The 18,261-nt window shown below is 52.9% G+C and overlaps 3 protein-coding genes across 3 annotated transcripts; 1 reads left to right on the top strand and 2 right to left on the bottom strand.

The window, feature by feature from the left end:
• Positions 1-874: 874 nt before the first annotated feature.
• Positions 875-1,284, top strand: CTAM01_00914 (cytochrome b5; the record flags this gene model as incomplete). Its single annotated transcript, XM_060516958.1, has 2 exons — positions 875-968; positions 1,127-1,284. The coding sequence occupies 2 exons, from the start codon at positions 875-877 to the stop codon at positions 1,282-1,284; spliced, it is 252 nt and encodes an 83-aa protein (XP_060388420.1).
• Positions 1,285-2,352: 1,068 nt separating this feature from the next.
• On the bottom strand, positions 2,353-7,640 carry CTAM01_00913 (kinesin motor domain-containing protein; the record flags this gene model as incomplete). The annotated part of the gene is made up of 2 exons (XM_060516957.1): positions 2,353-7,484; positions 7,577-7,640. The coding sequence occupies 2 exons, from the start codon at positions 7,638-7,640 to the stop codon at positions 2,353-2,355; spliced, it is 5,196 nt and encodes a 1,731-aa protein (XP_060388419.1).
• Positions 7,641-13,498: 5,858 nt separating this feature from the next.
• CTAM01_00912 (uncharacterized protein) lies at positions 13,499-15,938 on the bottom strand (the record flags this gene model as incomplete). The annotated part of the gene is made up of 4 exons (XM_060516956.1): positions 13,499-14,356; positions 14,412-15,289; positions 15,343-15,652; positions 15,744-15,938. Coding segments are annotated over 4 exons (2,241 nt in total), but the record flags the coding sequence as incomplete, so codon positions are not given.
• Positions 15,939-18,261: the final 2,323 nt, after the last annotated feature.

Genomic DNA, 18,261 nt, shown 5'->3' with positions numbered 1-18,261 from the left:
TTGCTTCTGCATTTCGTTTCTCTTGTCCGAAATTTCCCCTCTGCACTGCACTAACATCGCCGCTCATCATTTTGATAGATGTGTGCAGGTAGTAAGAGAGAAAGGATCCGCGTACCATGATCTCTACCCGGTATGGCCAACAAGGCTGTTATCTGCCCTCGGCATCGTTCCCATAATCCCATGTGCCTGATCGACCCCAGCAATACCCCGGACACCCTTGGCCCAGGGAGTAATTACAAAACAAAAAAAGGCTAGAAAAGTAAAGGTCACACACACCCAAGAGCCCAGCATTACCAGCATTTCTATTCAAGGGTGGTACGGACACAAACTCCAGCGGAGCCTCGGATCTTTGCAAGCTGAGCTGTGCCGATGAGAAATGCGAGTCTCGTGATTTGCTCCCGCATTTTGCTACTCCAGGTTTCCTCCCGTGCTCCCCTCACCCTTGGGGCCTTTAGTGCCGGCGGAGTCAGGTCGCCCACCCCCAATCAGCAGCAGACGAATCGAATGACGTCGCCCCGTTGTTCGCGCCTAGATGAGCCGAGGTAAGTTTGACTCGACAAAAGGTGAGACGGCACACACAACCACGCGCGCGCCCAGCACCGCACGCACTCGGACCGGTGAGTGCAGTTCAGCGTGTGGTGCATTGCCGCTGCGACGACACCGAACAAACGCCAACACCAAACCCCGTGCTTCCCCCATTTCCGTCGTTTTCCTCTTCATCGACTCACTTCCAAGTCTCCTCAACCTCACACCAACTTCTCACCACGCATCTCACGACCTATACCTGCAATACTATCAGTAGCCTGTCAACACTCGGCTTACAATAACGCAATTTACCGAACCCCTCACGCAACCCCTTCTAAACACCGCCAAAATGTCCAAGACGTTCACCACTCAAGAGGTCGCCCAGCATAAGACCGACAAGGACATGTGGCTCATTGTCGAGAACGGCGTCTACGACATCACAGGTACGGCGACCACTCACGCATCCTCATCATGGCCGCAGTTAGCCCCCCAATTTCCGCCAAGATCGCCTCCCGCTCTCTCTCTCTCTCATTCTTCGCACCACACACGCTTCCTCGCCATCACCCATGATCTACTCCGTATGCTGACAAACTTCTTCCAGCCTTCCAATCAGAGCACCCAGGCGGCGAAAAGATCCTCAAGCGCTTCGCCGGCAAGAACGCGACAAAGGTGTTTTGGAAGTACCACAACGAAAAGGTGCTCGAAAAGTACGGCGGCAAGCTCAAGATTGGCGAAGTCGCCGAGAGCGCAAAGTTGTAATCCCTAAATCGACATTCATTCTTAGTTTAACTCCAGTCGGATTCATGTACCAGTTCTTGTATTGAGCATTTGCTTCTTATTTTCGGCCTTCTTTCTATAGCGCAATGGGGAGCGAGCCATGGACGAAGTAACGTGATCTCTCCCCGAGTACTCTTGGGTAGAATTCGACGGGCTGTGGGATCTATCCATGGATATGGGTTCAGCTGATTCGTGCAGAGTCAATGCCGTCAGGGCGCGCGAGACCTCTGCGTCCCGGGCAGCTTCGACACCTCTTTGGGTGTAGAGAGCGGCTAACTTCGTCGTACATCACCAACCTCGGGGACGGATGAGCACGTATGATTGGTGCGGAGGAGACTCTGGATGGGCTATGCCGCAACGCATTGGCGAAGACGGTAGACGTAGACATCTAAACGGCTTTGAAGCCATGTGTACGCCAGAATAGACGTTTGTTTCCCACACCCCAGAAATTAATTCCATTAACTCGACGATCTTGCTTCGAACCATTTAATCATTAGATATATCTTCGTAAAACTATATGCAGTATCCAAGCAGCTTGACTGTGGAATAACATCGTGCAAGCCCTCTCACCTAGCCACAAGCCGGGGTCCAAGTCTTCGTAGCAGCCAAGAAGAACGAGCGCAGATTGCCTCAGGCTGGCCTCATTTGCATCCCCCTCTTTTCCCAAGGGGCAGCTCTCTGTCTCTGTCTAGATTTTTGTGTCATTCGTTGTGCCGCAGGTTTCTTTCCTGCGTGTCCGTCCACCTCGTCTATAGCCAACCTCTCCCAAACCAAAAGACAATTATCGGCTGTCTTCCGACTTCCGTCTTCCGTCTCAGCTCTTCCTCCTCCTGCTCTCTCCCCTCCGCAATCCTATTTTCCAAGCCATAGAGGGTATACTGCAAGTCGTGTCGTGCGTTATACAAACGGAACAAAGAGAAAATGTGGTTGAAATGAGCGTGAGCCCAATGCTCATGCAATGCCGTCGTTTCAAATTGGGGTTTCGTCTTTCTAGACTGGTAAGATAGGACAAAAGAGGTTCGTTGATGAACTCATGACTGGTCCCCAGAATCAGTACCCGCCGATGAGAGAATCATCATACCTATCGGGGGTGCCCGATCCGCTGCCGTTGGCGCTGTCGCTGCTCGAGAAGTAGCTCTGGTCGATGCGGAAGATCCAGTCCATCTTGTCCCGCTCGCTACGTGCGGCAAACAGCCAAGTATTGTCCGTGCCGTAAATCGCGAAAACTCCAGCTTGCAGTCGCTCACTTAGCCTTTGCAAGCCTCCACCAGGCCCGTTGGCTGCGCCACCTGTACCGGTGCCTGTCCAAATGGTTGAGATGACACGTCCAGACGCAGTTCGTCTATGGCTCGGGCGGAATTCTTCTACACTGCCGTTGGTTTGCGAACCCGTGTCATCGTCGTCACCCGACAAGAGCCCGATAACGCCAGGCTGGCTGTCGACGCGTGAGTTTCGTAGGCTGACGATGGCCACTTCATCCCCATCAGTGACAGAATGGATGTGCAGGTATGGCCGTCGCAGTTCTACAAATCTTTTAACCCATCTCGTAGAGCTGCTGTTAGGAATCAGCAGATAGCCGCCCTTGAGTACCTTGGGGTTCTTCGGAACTCGGATAATCGTAGGGATCAGGCTCGGCGGAGCGGAAGCCTCCGGTGCAGAGCCGTCCGTCGGCGGATCAGTATTCGTTGGGCTGAGAATCTGCAGCAGCGGATCAGGGTACTTGTTCCAGAGCTTGATGCATTTCTCAAGGATGTGCTTCTCTCGCTCAGGTATCTCTGGTTCTTGAGGTGTTTGCACTGCCTCAGTTTCCCCCTCTGGCTGTGGCGTTTCTTGCCCGTCTCCGTTGAGAAGTTCGTCGTCCTCTGGCACCTGCGAGCTCTCTGGTGTGTCGTTCAACAGATCGTCATCGTCGTTTTGATACGTGGGTTGAGGCGGCAGGTCTTCTTCTGGTGTCTCCTCCTCTGTCGCCTTCACCTTCGGCTCTGGCAGACCAATCTTCTTGAGGAGGGTCTGCACTGCTCCGATTTCCGCAATTCGCTTTCTCTTCTTGCGAGAAAGAATGAAGTCGCTAACCAGGGAGACTCCTCGAGGGGTCCAGGTAGTGAGCTGCTCTTCTCCTTTCACGTAGTCGTGCTGGCTGCTCATCCGCCACAAGTCGCCTATTCTCTTGATAGGAGCCGGCCGCATCGACAGTGTGAATATAGCACTGGTTGCATGAACGAAACGGACGCTTTGCCACAGCGAGGAGAACATTGACGTCTGTCGCACCCATGATCTTGACATGATTTGGCAGCAGACATGCATCGCAAACTTCATCGGTTCCGCAAACTTGCTGGAACTAATCTCCCAGGCAACCGTCATCTGAACACGATACTTATCCGCGGTGACTCTATCCAGAAGCAGGGAGTTGTGCAAGCTCGAATCCCATTGGCCGGTTAGCGTGATGCTTCGAGTACCGTTGGCGTTATCGCGGAAGGCAGGCTTGTTGGCGAGCTTGAGGGTGACGGTAGGTGACGTTGACGTCATATCTGGCGACTTTCCTGACTGATCGAGAAGCTGAACCTTACCCACCCTCAGATTCATCGCGTCGTCCCAGGGCAGAGCATCGCCAGAACTGTGCGTGATGTTGATGGCAATGCGGCGTTGGAGCCCTTGGTGAAGTTGGAAAGTACCGCCGTCCATCTCACTCGTCTGTGCTACTTCAACGGGTGCGTACTCTCCTTCCTCGTTCAGTTCGAGAATCTGTATCCTTGCCAATACGTCGTGCTTCTCTTCGGTGAAAAATTGTGACTCGGCGATGCGCGCTCCCTTGCCTTTTCCTCTGGACAATGGTACAGCATCGCGCATGTCATCCCAGCTCAGTAATTTATCCAGGTGCATTGCTGAAACTTTGGCGAAAATAGCTGCTCTGAGGGTGACGGTTTGCGGGCTGAAAAGAGGAACGCTCATACTATGTACGCTCTCAAAGCGGATAGGCCCTTCGTCAAAATCTTTGACCCACTGTGTGGTGGTGATGCCATCTTCCTCCGAGACCCCAGGGATGAACAGTTGAGCATGAACCTCCGTGCCCTCTCTTTCGGCGAAGCCGACCATTTCGTGCATCACAACGTTGAATTTCAGCGTGTTGGATGGTGCTCTAGCGTGCGATGGCTCCAGCGAAAGCTTGATCATGCCGATGGCATGGGACGTATGAGGAGAGAGAATATCCAGGGCGAAGTCTTGAACCCTGCTTTCAAAGACAGCCTTTAGCGGCACGTCGACCTCTCCTACAAGCGTATACTGCGGCATGCAAGTCTCGATGAACGGGTTATCAAGACTCAAGTGCTGAGCATACTCTGGCTGGTCAAGATACTGGTGCATTTGCCGCATTTGTCTAACCCGGTCGTGTAGCTTCTCCAGACTCCAAAGGTGCACAACGCAGTTCTTGTAGTCAACAACGCGCACGCCGATGCATGGCTTTTGTGTTTCTTCGAGGGGGATGTCGTCTCCTTCGCCAGTCAACCCATTCAGAACCATGTCGTAGGTAGAGCAAAGGGAATGGCCGAGGTCCACGACAGTGAATTGGAAAACTACACCCTCGTCAAGCTCGTTGCTCATGATCTGCGCTTCCTTCAAAGTTGAGGCGTGTTGCAGTACTGCTTCTGCCATACGAACGTAGCGCCTAGTCCGCCACACCTTCAGGACTTGCTTTGCAGTCTCGATTTCTTCGTCGGAGAGCTTGGGGTTTGCCTTTGGCCTCTTCAAGGGATCCATTTTTTCGAGCTTCTCTTCGAATTGGCGACGTTGCACCTCCAATTGTTGTTGCATATCCTCCTTGAGTGACTGTAAGGTCTCTTCCATCCTGACCTTTTCCTTCTTGATCTCCTCCACTTCGACGTTGGCCGCTTCAGCTGTCTTAAGCTGGTCTTGGTACTCCTCTTTCTGTCGGTCAAGCTGAGATTGCATCTCCTCTCGCACTTCCCTCAACTTGTCGTCTACTTCACCCTGCTTTGGAGTCGAGGGCATCGTGAGGGCGGTATCGAGAGAGAAGTTATCAATTGTGCCAGTCGACATGTACTTTTCTCGAATCGGATATGAGGTGACAGATTCCGTGTCATCATCCCCATCGCGAACGTTGACACGCTCGGCACGCGCTCGTTGAATTCCTTCGAATAGTGCATTGAGCTCCTCGTCAGTGAGACTAGCCAAATTTTGGTTCGGGCCCAGTATAGCTTCTGCTGCCTCTCGTCTTGCGAACATGAAGTCGTTGTCACGTCCAGCACGAAACGGTATCGGAGAGTCTGGCCGACTGTCGCCAAAGTCTGAACCAGCTTTGCTCCAGTTCCGTTCGTGTCCTGGTCGCGGGCTGACAGCTGGCGTCGGCATGCTCTTTTCGAGATTCTGCAACTGACTAGCCGTCACAGATTGACGCAAAAGGTTCTTGTCTGCTCTTTCCTTTTGGGCTTCCATAGGGTGATTAAAGCGGAAAATATGGAAGTCACCCAAAATAACACGATAACCGGAGTGCAGCTGTTTAGGCTCCTCGATTCGTTTGCCGTTGACCATGACAGACGCTCCCTCCTTCGGAATGACCATGACGGTACCGTCGGGTCCGTTTTCGAAAGCGCAATGGTCGTGCATGATACGAGTCCCGTTAAGACGAATGTTTGCTTGATTGTCAGCATTGGTGTCCATATTTCCAACCGTGGTCAAACCAGGCTTGAGGTTGTACACAAGACACTCGGCAAGTAGCGGATCGTCTGAAAGGTTGACCAGATGGGGCATCTTCTTCGGAGTGGAAAGTCCGATGAAGCCCTTTTCAATGCTGATACCGAGTTCTTCGAGTGCAGCCTCTCGCTCCTTGTGGATCTCCTCCGTCTTTTGCAGTTTTTGCTCCCAGGTCTGATTGAGATCTGTCAACAGCTTTTCACTCTGATTAAGTTGCTCTGCAATCTCGGCCTTGGAAACCTTCTTCACAGCGCCATCGCTAGATGTAATCGACACGAATTGCTGTTCTAGAGGAGTGCCTTCCGGATAGACCTCTTCTGACGTGACGGTACCGCCGGCAGCTCCTCCAACCGCGCCTGCCCCAACACTCCCTCCCCCTAGTTGACCTCTCAGCAGAGCAAGCTCTTCCTTGAGTTCTCTGATCATACGGGCGTTGGCATCCTCGTTGACAACCGCGTGGTTCTTGATTCTCTTCGCGGAGTCGGCGTATCGCAAGGTACTGAGGGTTTCGTCATAGTTGATGTCTGCTGGACTGATGGCTGCAATCATGGCCGTCATACTGTTTCCACCTAATGAGTCTTTGAGCAGCCACGTGAGAACACTGTCTCGATACGGAACTTGTCCACCGGGACCCTTCTTCTTTTTCCCAACGGAAATATCTGCCAAGGCTGAGATAACTCGACCCAGGGAAGATAGTGATCTGTTGATCTCTGCACCTTCCTTCAGTCGAGCACCTGTGGCACCAGTTGATGTAGCTCTTTCTGAACCAGCCAAGTCAACCAGACTAATTTTGGCGACCTTTTCCATTTCCATCTTTGTATCAGGGTCGAATCTTTTCTGGGTGAGCATCAAGGTGAAAACTGCGTGACTTCGACTTGACGTCTCGTTCATGTTTGTTGCGGCGACAGTTCTGGCCTTGTTTCCCTCGTCCATCAGGTGCTCGATCTCCTGGAAGCTGCCAACGACCAGCTTCGCCAAGTCTTCGACGTATGGGCCAGTTGACGGATGCTCTCGAACCTTGAGGTTTCCTTTCGTTGCTGGATTCAACAAATCTCGCACTCGTTCGTTGTAGATTTCGAGGTATGAGACCTCGACCGTACACCGCAAGTGCTTATCCTCTTGCAAGGCTGAGATCCTCCTAAACATATCTTGGCAAATCATTGGGATGATACCAACTTCCTTGCCGTATCCCATCATGGAATACGACTTTCCGGAACCTGTTTGGCCGTAGGCGAAGATACAATTGTTGTAACCGCCGAAGGCGTTCTCGAGAAGGGGCTGGCCAAGGTCGTCGAATAGGTTGTCTTGGCCGGCATAATGGTTGTCCTTGCGATCAAATGACCAGTACGATCTGTCGAAGGCGAACACTTTCTGGCCAGCGTCTTTTGCGTTTTTCGCGTGAGCTTCGGACGGCGGGGTAAGGACGGTCTGGTTGTCTTTCATCTCGATAATACATTTTGAGCCACGGTCGATCTCTGTATAGTGGTCAGCATTTCGGTCGACCGCATGTTCCCGTTCGCGCACCCGCTCAAGGGGTACGCGGAGACGTCGCAACTGTGATCCGTACCTCTACTATTGAATGGTCTCACTCTCACCACCACCTTAATGTTTCCACCACCTGCGGGAGCCATCTTTGCGACTGGTTTTGGGGCACCTGCCGCCCAACTTCAAGGCAGAGGTTGCCAATTGTAGGAATGGCGGGCCTTCAGCCAAAGCCTGTTCGTTGATATCGTCCAACAGCCGTCGGCCACTCTTTCTGACGAAACAGCGGTAAAGCTTAGATTGTCGATATATGGTCTGCTTTTGGTATTGAAAGCGCCTTCATGAGCTGCCCCTAGACCATCATCCGAGCGTCGAAGGGGGCGGGCGGTCTCGGTGGGCGAAACCGGGGGATCGTCAAGTGGGATTCTTTCGATTTCGATGGCTAAGTATTCCTGGAATGATGCAGCTACAGGTACAGGCCCCGCAAACGATGTCGTTGCGTCCGATGGCGGACAGCAGTTCTCCGGTCGTAACTAGAGCGTCTTTTCGCACAAATTCAGAATCGTTTCGGCGTGTTAAGTTCGTGATCACGTAGTACAGAAAGGGGATCTGTCGTTGAGCGGGATGCGAAATGAAGGGTACGGAGTACTTCGATGTCAACAAATTTCGGAAAGGACGCGGTCGCGCACTGCATGACGGTCCTCTGCAGGGAACTGATTGGGCCGGAAATTAGCTTTGGTCAGGGTCACTTCACGTGCCAATCCGCTCAGCAGGGTGACGACCACCAGCCGTGCCACATTTCAGTGTTTAGTTTGGTGAGGGAGGTGCGCCCCAGTACGCCAATAGCAGATGACTAAGCCAGGCGAACCATGGCCCCGGCGCGGCGTTCCTCAACGTTCTGCTGCTAGGTAACTTAGACATCAATTTGCAATGCAAACGAAGATTCAACATCACCTTTCAACACGTTGTTTGCTCATTGTTTCATTCTCTACTAATCTATCACACTGATCGATCCGAGGTTACTGCAGTATGCACCTTCATGAGCCCACAGATCCACTTCCCCCGCCTTGTCTACTTTGACAAGTGTTTAAAGTTACAGCAATGCTCAACCACTGAAACAATCAATGAACTCAAGAACGCAAGTGCCTCGGGCAATTTCTCTCTCTACATCTGCAAGCGAATATCGTCTTAGCATGCCTCCTCATCGGCGCCAGCAATGTGTTGCTGGGGAGGAGTCATTCTCGACTCTACCTATTGGCCAACCCTTTCTGCCGCCTTGAAGTCTTCTATGCTCAGCTCCCAGCATCTGCGTATCTGCATACTTGCAGTACCGTCTTTGCCTGGCAGAAGTTCATCCCAATCTGCGGTACCATCACCTGGCCAATCCCTGTCAAGTCAACAAACAGAATGCGGTTACGACGGCGGGATCGTGTTGATTACGAACTAGAATTCTTCAACGCGCAGAATAGCGGGCGGGTTCCGGCAGGATCGCACATCTCATGTGCGGGGTCGTTTCGATGATCTTAAGATCACCTTAACCGCTTTTACACGCCAGCATAAGTCACTCAACGATAGCCTTCCTTCGGTCCCAAGGGTCACTCGACTAAGGCTGAATGCGAACAAGTGTTCGTCCAATCAACTTACAAGATCCAACCAACATCAAATCGGGTGTCTACCAAGAGAACCATTGCGACAGCATTGAAACTCTTTTGCTGGCCCTCTACAATTTACATCGCCCATTGTGCCAACCACACCTGGTTCTTCGTGTGAATTGCAATATTGCAGAAAGACGTCGCTTCGTCTTTCCAACCACCATTATTGCTGCAGGCCGAACTAGGCTCTTTTCGCCACAGAGGAAGCAGAGAGCCACCCAACGTTGGGAGAATCAATCGGGCCCCGAAGTCTTGATCACCTAGCCGTGCCTCGTTTTACTCCGTTGAACAGAGCGAGTCCAATTGCAGTGGCATATCACATGGCGTGACACCTTGGTATGTCACTCTTGAATCATCCTCGGCGTATCGGCCTAGTTCGACCATCAACGATTCTCTACGGAAACATGATCTCATTGAAATAGCCAACTATCTGCACTATGCACAAATCAGCACAAGTTGTTCAACCAGTAGGAGCTACGGGCATACGACGTTATTCCCAAGTTAGGCAGGTCAGAGGGAGCTTGCCCTGCGAAAGAAGCCCTTTATATCTGCGACAACTAACGAACCCTTGAGATGGAGCACATCCCCTTTCCCCGGGTCTCGAAACAAAACTCCGAAGATAACCTTCGAGACAAGTCTTTTTGCAGCCCCCCCCCCCCCCCATATCCGATGCTTGAACCTGCATATTCGGCGACATCCCCCGGTACACGAAGGCGCGGGCAACAAGGCTCTGCCTTGATCCCTAGCCCGACAGCCAGCCCCCAAAGAGCCAAGGGCCCAAACCACTATGGATCTACAAAACAACCAACCGAGTGTCAGCCTTGGGTGGTTCTGAAGGAGGAGAATTTTGTCATCATCCTCCACTCGTCTGGAACAAGATATACCTACGCGAATGCACGAAAGACTGCAAAAAGCCCCTTCCCCACTAACCTTGTGCCAAAAAAACCCTTCTAGAACCCCTTCTTACGTCGTGTCGCCCCGTCTCAGAGGCTTGAGATCCCTCCCTCAACTCAAGCCGGCGCACCGGATGGAACGTCCGGGAGGTGACGGAGTCACAAAGGCATAGAGTTACAGACAGGCGGGCTGCGCTTCATCAACTCGGACCCGGGCAACTCTAGGCCCGGTTCATCAAGAAACGGCCCCAGTGTTCCAGAACAAGCTTGTCGAGATTCTGCTTTCCCCCCACATGCCCGCCAACTTGACCAACACTATCCGTAACACTAACACCGAAGGACCTCACCATGGAAAGCCACAATCGGAATCGGCACCCCGCCTCGACCGCAACAGCTCTCCATCATCTCTGCCACCTCGTGCGGGTGGCGGATACTCCGGCCATCTGTCTGTGACTGGCAGCTGCTTTAAACACAATCCCTTGAAGGGATCGGGATCCTGGGAAGGCCAAGTCAGCCACACGCTGCACAGCTCCGCTTCCTGTCTGCCAAAACGCGACCCGTTCGCGTTGGCCGCCCACCTTCAAGATAAATGCGGCAAACGAGAAATGCGAAAAGAAGAAAAGAGGACGTTGGTGTTTCCAACGCTAGCGTTTCGCCGTTTCTGCCTAGCCTTTAGGCGAGTTTCTTCCCTCACTACGGGCAACGAACTAGAACCGAATGGTGATCGTCGTGTACTTGGTCTAGCACGTCACGAGGTACGGACGCTCTGCCCCCCTGACTAGAACATTCCTTCAGCCTGTCAGCCTGTCACTAGCGAATCGACATGGGTGCGTTCGAAGTTTCCCCCCTCCAGCCTCCAGGTCTCTCTGACAGACATCAAATCCCTCCGGTTCATCCGTGCCGGATCCGGGCGCGACGCCGTTGGCCACGTTCTTTTCTTTTTTTTCTCGCGAAGAAAATCCCGGGAGCAAGCCACCAAACGGGGATCCAACTGGAATATGACCTAGCCGTTTCTTCGGCTACTGGCACTGATAAAAGGTAAACGGTTCTCAAACGGCGTGTGCGCCTCCCCGAAGGCGGGCTGCGAGCGGGCGTCTCTCCCGTTTTGCATGCGGCGCATTTCGAATCGCCACCCCCGGATTATGTACGGAGACTTTTGTATCCCGCGCATTGCAGCAATAAGCTTTGTGCCGTCATGTCACATTATGTGAAGCAACTAGATGGCTGCCCCGAACCGTCATGAACCTCGCCCTCACTCCAGGGCATGGCACCAACCAAACCAGATCACCCCTTACGAAGCGTTCGCCTCCATACAGTGGTCGGAAACTAGCACCTTGTCCGTACGACTGAACGGTGCCTGCTGAAGGATCGACAGGCACTGTAGTAGCCGCAAGGTTGCTCTAACAGACAAGACTTAACCTGAAGTGCACTGGGGGCGCACTACCCACCAGCGCAACATCGCAAACATCAAATGACGAGATTGCCATGAACCGAAAACCTAGCTGATATACCCGCTGCTTGGCAAAGCGTAGCGGGCAGCCGCAACCTAACTCTCTCCTTATAGTGACGCCCCTGGTGGGAGGGAGGTCTCTCCCCACAACGAGTGCAGCGCAGCCAAGCCAAGTTAGCAACTTTGCTGCGGAACGTGCTAAACCAAAGAAACGGTTACACGCGTGGGCGCGCGCGCGCGCGCACCATCCCGTTCCCGCCGCCTCTGAACCTTCAGCGTCCTCATGGCTCTGGGTTCAAGTCAGGATCACTCAGCCCGTCTGTATCGTGGCGCCGGAAACGACTCATGACAAAGTCGCACCAGCCCCACGAACCCGCACCGATCGTCGTTGCGCTCCTGCAACTCTACCGTCGCCGTGAACATCATCATTTCTAGGGTGTTTATACGCAGGATATTCAGATACGGATGCACGAACTTGGCTGTCACGCTGCATTTCATCTATACAACGCGACACCCTAGGAGGAAAATCGGTCACGCCGAACGTCCTTGGCATCGAAACATGATCTGATCTGGGAAAAACGCTAAATCATGTTCCCCGCTTGGCGTTGCTTAAACGCTGCTTGATCTTTTGATAGCAAGACTTTGGGATCAACTAATAAAAGATTAGGATGCGACTAAATCACGTCAAATGAGCTTGGCACCCTTGCGGCACCGGCAGCGGCGGCGGCTTCACTCACGTACCTACGCTATCGCGCAATTGCGGTAGCGTCTTTTCCGTCGGCCGTAGTCAATGACAGATCACCACTGCCTGCTAGACTCCAAATGTGTCCTGTGTCTTGACCTTTTTTTCTATCTATATCTCATTAGAAGAACTCAAGATGGAACTAAATCAGACAAGAAGCTGTAGTATTTGACTCAAAGGCACGACGTCGCACAACACACATACCACCCGCCCACATAGTAATACACACGGTCTGTAGAATAGAACGGTAATCAAACGGTACGACGCGCAAACTCTGCAGTCGTAAATCACCCGATAGTCTATCATCCGTTCATCGGAGCGACGTCAACTCTACGTAATTGACAGTCTCCAAAGTTGTTCAAACTCTACTTTCCGGTGACTGTTCCATTTCGCAAATCATCTTTTTCCTTCGACCCGCCTGAAGTGTCGTCGGTGGAGTTCAGTCAAGATAAGGTACGCCTCATCATGTAAGTCATAAAGTTTAGTGTGCTAGAGTTTCCATGGGACTTTGCTTTTTGGGGGCAGGCGGTCCCTGGAGATCCTCATGTGGATACACTGGAGAGCTTCAGCTTTGTTGAAGAACACCCGTTAAACGGAAAAAGAAAAAGTGAGACAGGCCGAGGCAGGGACCCGGAAACCCTGTTAGAGTGTTGTTGTGATGAGGCTCATCACGGAATCACGTTTAATGTATTGCAGAATTGGTGACTGTGGGTTTTGGAAATTTGTTTCTTTTGATTGTCGCTTCTTCCCGTGGGAAGGGACTTTGCGGTACAGATGGCACACTGCGGCCACTGACCGTGATGATCTAGCTTACAAGGTTGCACACAACCGGTATTGTAACATGAAAAGAAATGGCTGTCTGTCCACGCCGGGGCCAAGACATTTTCCCACAAGAAAAGGATCGCACCGCCAACACCCAATAGATGACCATGCAATATATAATTTCGGTATAGGGAAACGACAATGTGATGAAGGGAAGGTGGTAATGTGGCGCCGGCCAATAAATGAAACAACTAGTAATAGAACAGAAGAAAAGGAGCGTCGCGGACGGGTATCAAGTTGGTGATGATAATGTAGCAAGAAATAAAAGCACTTCTCGGGAAAGGAAGGTAATGGGTCAGCCGTGAAGTCGTTTGAGACGTAGGGAGCGTAAGCGTTAAATGAATAACGGTTTCGAAACAGAACAAGATTGAGATGAAATGGAATGCAGTATAGTTGCTGCTGCCGTATTGGACAAGCAAGATGGGGTAGAGCTGAGGCTGGCTGGCTCCTAGCCTCGGAAAACGGCACTAGTGAGGAAGATGGCTCCGTCGTCGGCCGGGCTATCCTTGGCTGGAGGGGAAGGCGCGCGAGGAGACGGGATGGTGTCCTTGGTGTCCTTGGCGTCGGTGGGCTTCTCATTTGCGAGCCCACTGAGAGCCTCATGACTGCGTGCCCGATGGATCTCCTTCTGTTCGTCATCCGACAGGGCCGCAGTGGCCTCAGTCTGGTTTGCGGCAGCGCTCATCTTGGTGATCTCATTCTCCACGTCGGCCAGAAGAGCGTACACGTCGCTGTCGGCATAGATGCGGATGCTTTCCATGCCGGTGCGGCGGTGACTGAAGGAAGAGACATGCTTGTCGACCGAGGCAACGGGGCACTCCTCGATCACGGGTTGCTCGACGATGGTGCTGGGGACCTGGGCAACGACCCGTTGTGGTGAAGGGGAGCTGCTAGCAGTGTGCGAAGAGAAGGAGTTCTTGGTGGGGCTTCGAGGAGGAGTGGAGATGTTTCCAACACCCACTGGTGGAGGCGGGCGGATGCCCATGGCGAGCTGCAATGACTCGCTCGCGGCCGTCGCGGCGGGAGTGGGGAGGGTAGCTGCAGCAGCGACGTGTTCCAGAAGCTTTTGGCGTACCCGTGTACGACGGTTCTCAGCCTGTTCCAGCTTGTTCACCCAATCGTCGATCGACGTATCGAGCTCAGCGAGAGCTTCCTCTTGCTTAAGCATCGAGTCTGTGCTAAATCTAGCCGTACGAGGAGAGCGGAGATACTGGCAGATACGAGAGTGCAGATTGCGCCGACCAGCTCGCAGAGAGTTGTAGGTGCGGCGCAGATACTCGGTGCGCTCATCGAGCTGACGAAGTTCCTGTGTATACTGTCAGTTTTCGCTGTTCGATAATGAGGCACAGAATGACCCTTACCCTTGAAAGGAGCTCAACATCCTCCTTTCTGAGTACCTCAAATCGGGAAGCCTGTCCGAAGGCCTGCTTTTGCAAAGCTGCCAGTTCGTCTTGCTCGATATGGCTGGGTGCCTCGCCGGCTCGGAATCCACTAGGAAGCTCTTCGAAAGCCCGGCGTTCAGCACTCTTATTTCTTGTTGAGCAGCTTCGCTTGGGGATGAGAACGTTGTTGTTTCGTGATTCGCTTCGCTTCCGTGGCCGTCCCCGGTCCATGATACTGCCAGACTCAGACTGACCTCTCCTGTGGCTGTGAACAAACGGCCTTTGTGTGCCGTCGTTACCAGGTGACGCAGAGTTCTCGCTCTTGAGCTGGACAGGGGTGGATGCGTCTTGGCTGTAGTTCAACTCCCAGGGCTTCGTCGAGCTACGTTCCTCCATAATGGGAGCAGACACGGGAGTTGTGGCGGACATAAAAGTTGGGCAGGCGGACAATGGAGTCGTGAGGGCGGTGGAGGCGGTCAAAGGCGTATACGGAGTTCGGGCAAGTGATCTAGGTGAATCATCGGCGCGGGCGGAATACTGAGAAGAGTCTTGGCCGGTGCTGCCGGATCGCATGCGGTTGTGGGAGATTTGTCTGGCAAGACGCGGCACGTTGCCAATGTGGGTAGGAATGACGAGAGGCGCCAATTGCTTCGGCGAGGCGGGTTGGCGGGGAGTCTGGCTCTCTGAGGTAGATCGTTGGTGTCGGTCTGGTGAGCGGGCTGGAGTGGTGCAACCAGATCTATCGGCGTCGGCCGCGGCTATCGATGAGACGGATCCGTTCGATTTGTGCTGTTTGATGTGGTGTCCTGGTGCGCTAACAGATCTCTCGTGGAGCGGTGGACGTCCCGGAATAGTGGCTATAGCTTGTTAGCTATGTATTGCTTGATAAAGCTGAAGGGCAGATACTTACGTGAATCCATGGGAACCTCTTGGACAGTCGTCATGGGGCCCAATTCGGGGATGCTGACTTTACGCCGTCTAATGAGGTTGTGTTCCTTGATGCGCAGGCGGAGTGAACCGCTGCTGGTGCAGGGCTTCTCGGTCTTGTCGTTCTGTCCCATGGCGAGGGCGAAGGCTTGCTCGGGGTCGAGGCTCTTGTTTGGTGGCCGTTGCTGGCGATCCTTTGGGAAGAGCTGGTACTTCCGGGTGTCTGGGTGGTGCATCCTCCACACGAAGGGCTTGTGATCTGATGATGATGACAATGGTGGTGCTTGTGATGTCTGAGAGAATCCCAAGACGTGGTCAGCTAAAGAATAACTCATAGGTATAGAGGACGTGTAGGTAGTTGGAATAAAAGAGCGATGTCCGTACCGAATCCATTGGGAGTAGTGGGGAGGGCGGCTTCACTATATACGGCGGGTTGGCGGACTCGCCTTCATCGAGCATACAGCTTGCGATGTGAGCCATTGAGAGAAAAGGGACAGGGTTCTGAGGGTGAGGGATAGATGACAGCTGGTACAGGTCAGGAGTAGATCTGGCACAGCTATAGCCAAGGACAGGGAAGCTATAGGTCCCACGCTATAGTAGAACAATGGCACCTTGGACGAAGAAGTCGAGCAGTGAGGCTATATATGTCTTATGCAGTGGAGAGGAACCCGACTGGAGAAGAGGGAAGAAAAAAGCTCGACTTGAACTTGACATGGGGGTCCCCTTCGGTTGCTTCGATATGCAGGTCGGTCTGTTTTCTAACAGGGAGCCTTGACTCTTTCTCGACCGGGAGGCTATGGGCCCTGGGCCCTGGGCCCTGGGCCAGTATGACAGGGGGGGATGCAGACGTGGGAAAAGACAGAGAGAGAAGAGAGACCAGGGGGTGTGGGGGGGGACGGCACGAGTTGGGGCGAACTGGGGGTGAGGAATAGAAACAGAAAGGTGACGGAGCTGAGTCGAGGACGATACGGACAAGAGTAAAGATCAGAGGAAGAAGACAAACCTTGAGGTATCTTTAGACCAGCATGGAGGCAGCAAAAGGAGGGCGTTTGAAGGATGCGAGTATCGATTGTATCAAGGTACGTTACGTAGCTCAGTTACGAGGATTCAGGTAGATATGAGAGGAAGAAGAAGTAAGAATATGAAAAAGAAGACGGTACGGATGGTCTTTCTCAGTATCAAAGGCAGGAAATGTGGTAAGAAAACGGATAGCACCAGATAGACTACCAGAGTGCGTTTGTCGGGCAACGGGGATGTCCCATGGGAAGCAACGTTCTTGGGCAGTGCGAGCGAGAGTGTCTAAGGTACTAGCCGGGAACGTGGAGTTTTGATGTCTGCACTGCTGCAGCTGCCACCGTACGCATACTCCGTAGTCTGCAGCTGGAGTTGTCTACTGCAGGACGGGGGGCAAGGAAGGCAAGCCGCAACGGGGACAACGGGTAAGGTAGGAAACAGACAGGAGAGGACATGGCGGCGGCGAGGTGTCGAGTCGAGGAGTGACCGTCCGTGATGCAGATGCAAGCACCTCCAAGGCTCGAAGAGACGATGAGTGATTGAGTGTGTTGCTTCCAACGTGCTTCCTTGAAGCTTCTCCAGAGCAGGTTAGGACCGAAATTGCAACTTGAGACCCAGTCAGAGTCCTACGAACTGGGCGAAACACGAGGGAAGCTATGTCCGACTGCCGGACAAGAAGCAAAATTAGGAATAGGGCAGTATGAAGTAGGGGTGAAGGAACCAGAAATGGACAAGGGCCACGCCGTAGGACGAAGTGGATGGCGACAAGTCCAAGACAGAGAAGGAGAAGAGTGGGTGTGGAACAGAGGAAGAGGGACGTCACGCTAGCAGGAACTTAAAGTGTAATTGTGTTGTGCGTGGACGACTACTCCGTGGGTGTGTATTCAGGTCAGGTCTTCACAAAGCTCGAGAGTGTCGTCGTGAGTATGTGGGATAGTGTGCACTACTGCTGTGTAGGGAGTAGTGTTTACGGTTATGAATGGAGGTGGTGGAGAGGTCGAAGTGCGAATAAGGTACAGATGTGCAAAGTGGGAAAAGATGTGCAGAGAGTGTGCACCATCCCCATCCGCAATCTGTTGCGTCGCGGTGCATCTGCAACATGTGCAAGTGGTTTTTCTGCAGCTTCCAGGTTGCATGGGTAAAAATGGTGAAAAGTGGGAGGGAAGGACATTAGGACGGGGACAAGTTGAAACGGCTTGAGCACGCTGCACGCCGCACAACCAGAAAAGCCACGCCCACTATGTACTACGGTATCAGGCCAAAGTTTAACCCCCTTGTCAGGTATCTTCGCCCGTGCTTTTCGAGATTACATCAGCAGCATTACTTTCGAGATTCTTGTGCACGTCGAACACAAATTTGGCCATTGAGAGTCACTGCTCTACCCTGGCCAGACCCACGCTACCTGGTAGGGAGTTTAAACTTACCCCTATAGACCAAGTACTAGCTCGAGTGTCAAGAGGCAGGGGCGGTCCATTGGATTGGCTCGTAGTTGCCAAAAGTTCAGAACAACGGCGAAAAAGAGCAAGAACGTCTGCGCGAAGGAGAGAGGTACTTACCTGTCCGTACCTACCTACTGCAAGCACAGAAAATGAGGTGGGAAGGATCCACTCTCTCTGACCGGGGGTCCTACTCAGGAAAATATGGAGATTCCGGTGCCTGGGATTCTGCGAGAACGTCAACCTGGACGGACAGTGACGAGATCCCGGAGCACAGAGGAGCCTACTTACCTCAAGGCACCTTACTGAGTGTGCCAGTTAGAGATACGTACCGTGCTTGCCTCGAGCCCTCGACTGCAAAGGTTTCCGTCACCCCACTCTCAGCATCCATCCATCCATCCCCACTCCAACTGCACCTTATTCGTCCGGGATGCTCCAGCAATGGAAAACTG

Source organism: Colletotrichum tamarilloi (genome assembly GCF_030869305.1).
Source record: "Colletotrichum tamarilloi strain Tom-12 chromosome Unknown Scaffold_2.1, whole genome shotgun sequence".
Lineage (NCBI taxonomy): Eukaryota > Fungi > Ascomycota > Sordariomycetes > Glomerellales > Glomerellaceae > Colletotrichum > Colletotrichum tamarilloi.
This window is presented reverse-complemented; position numbering and strand designations above follow the sequence as displayed.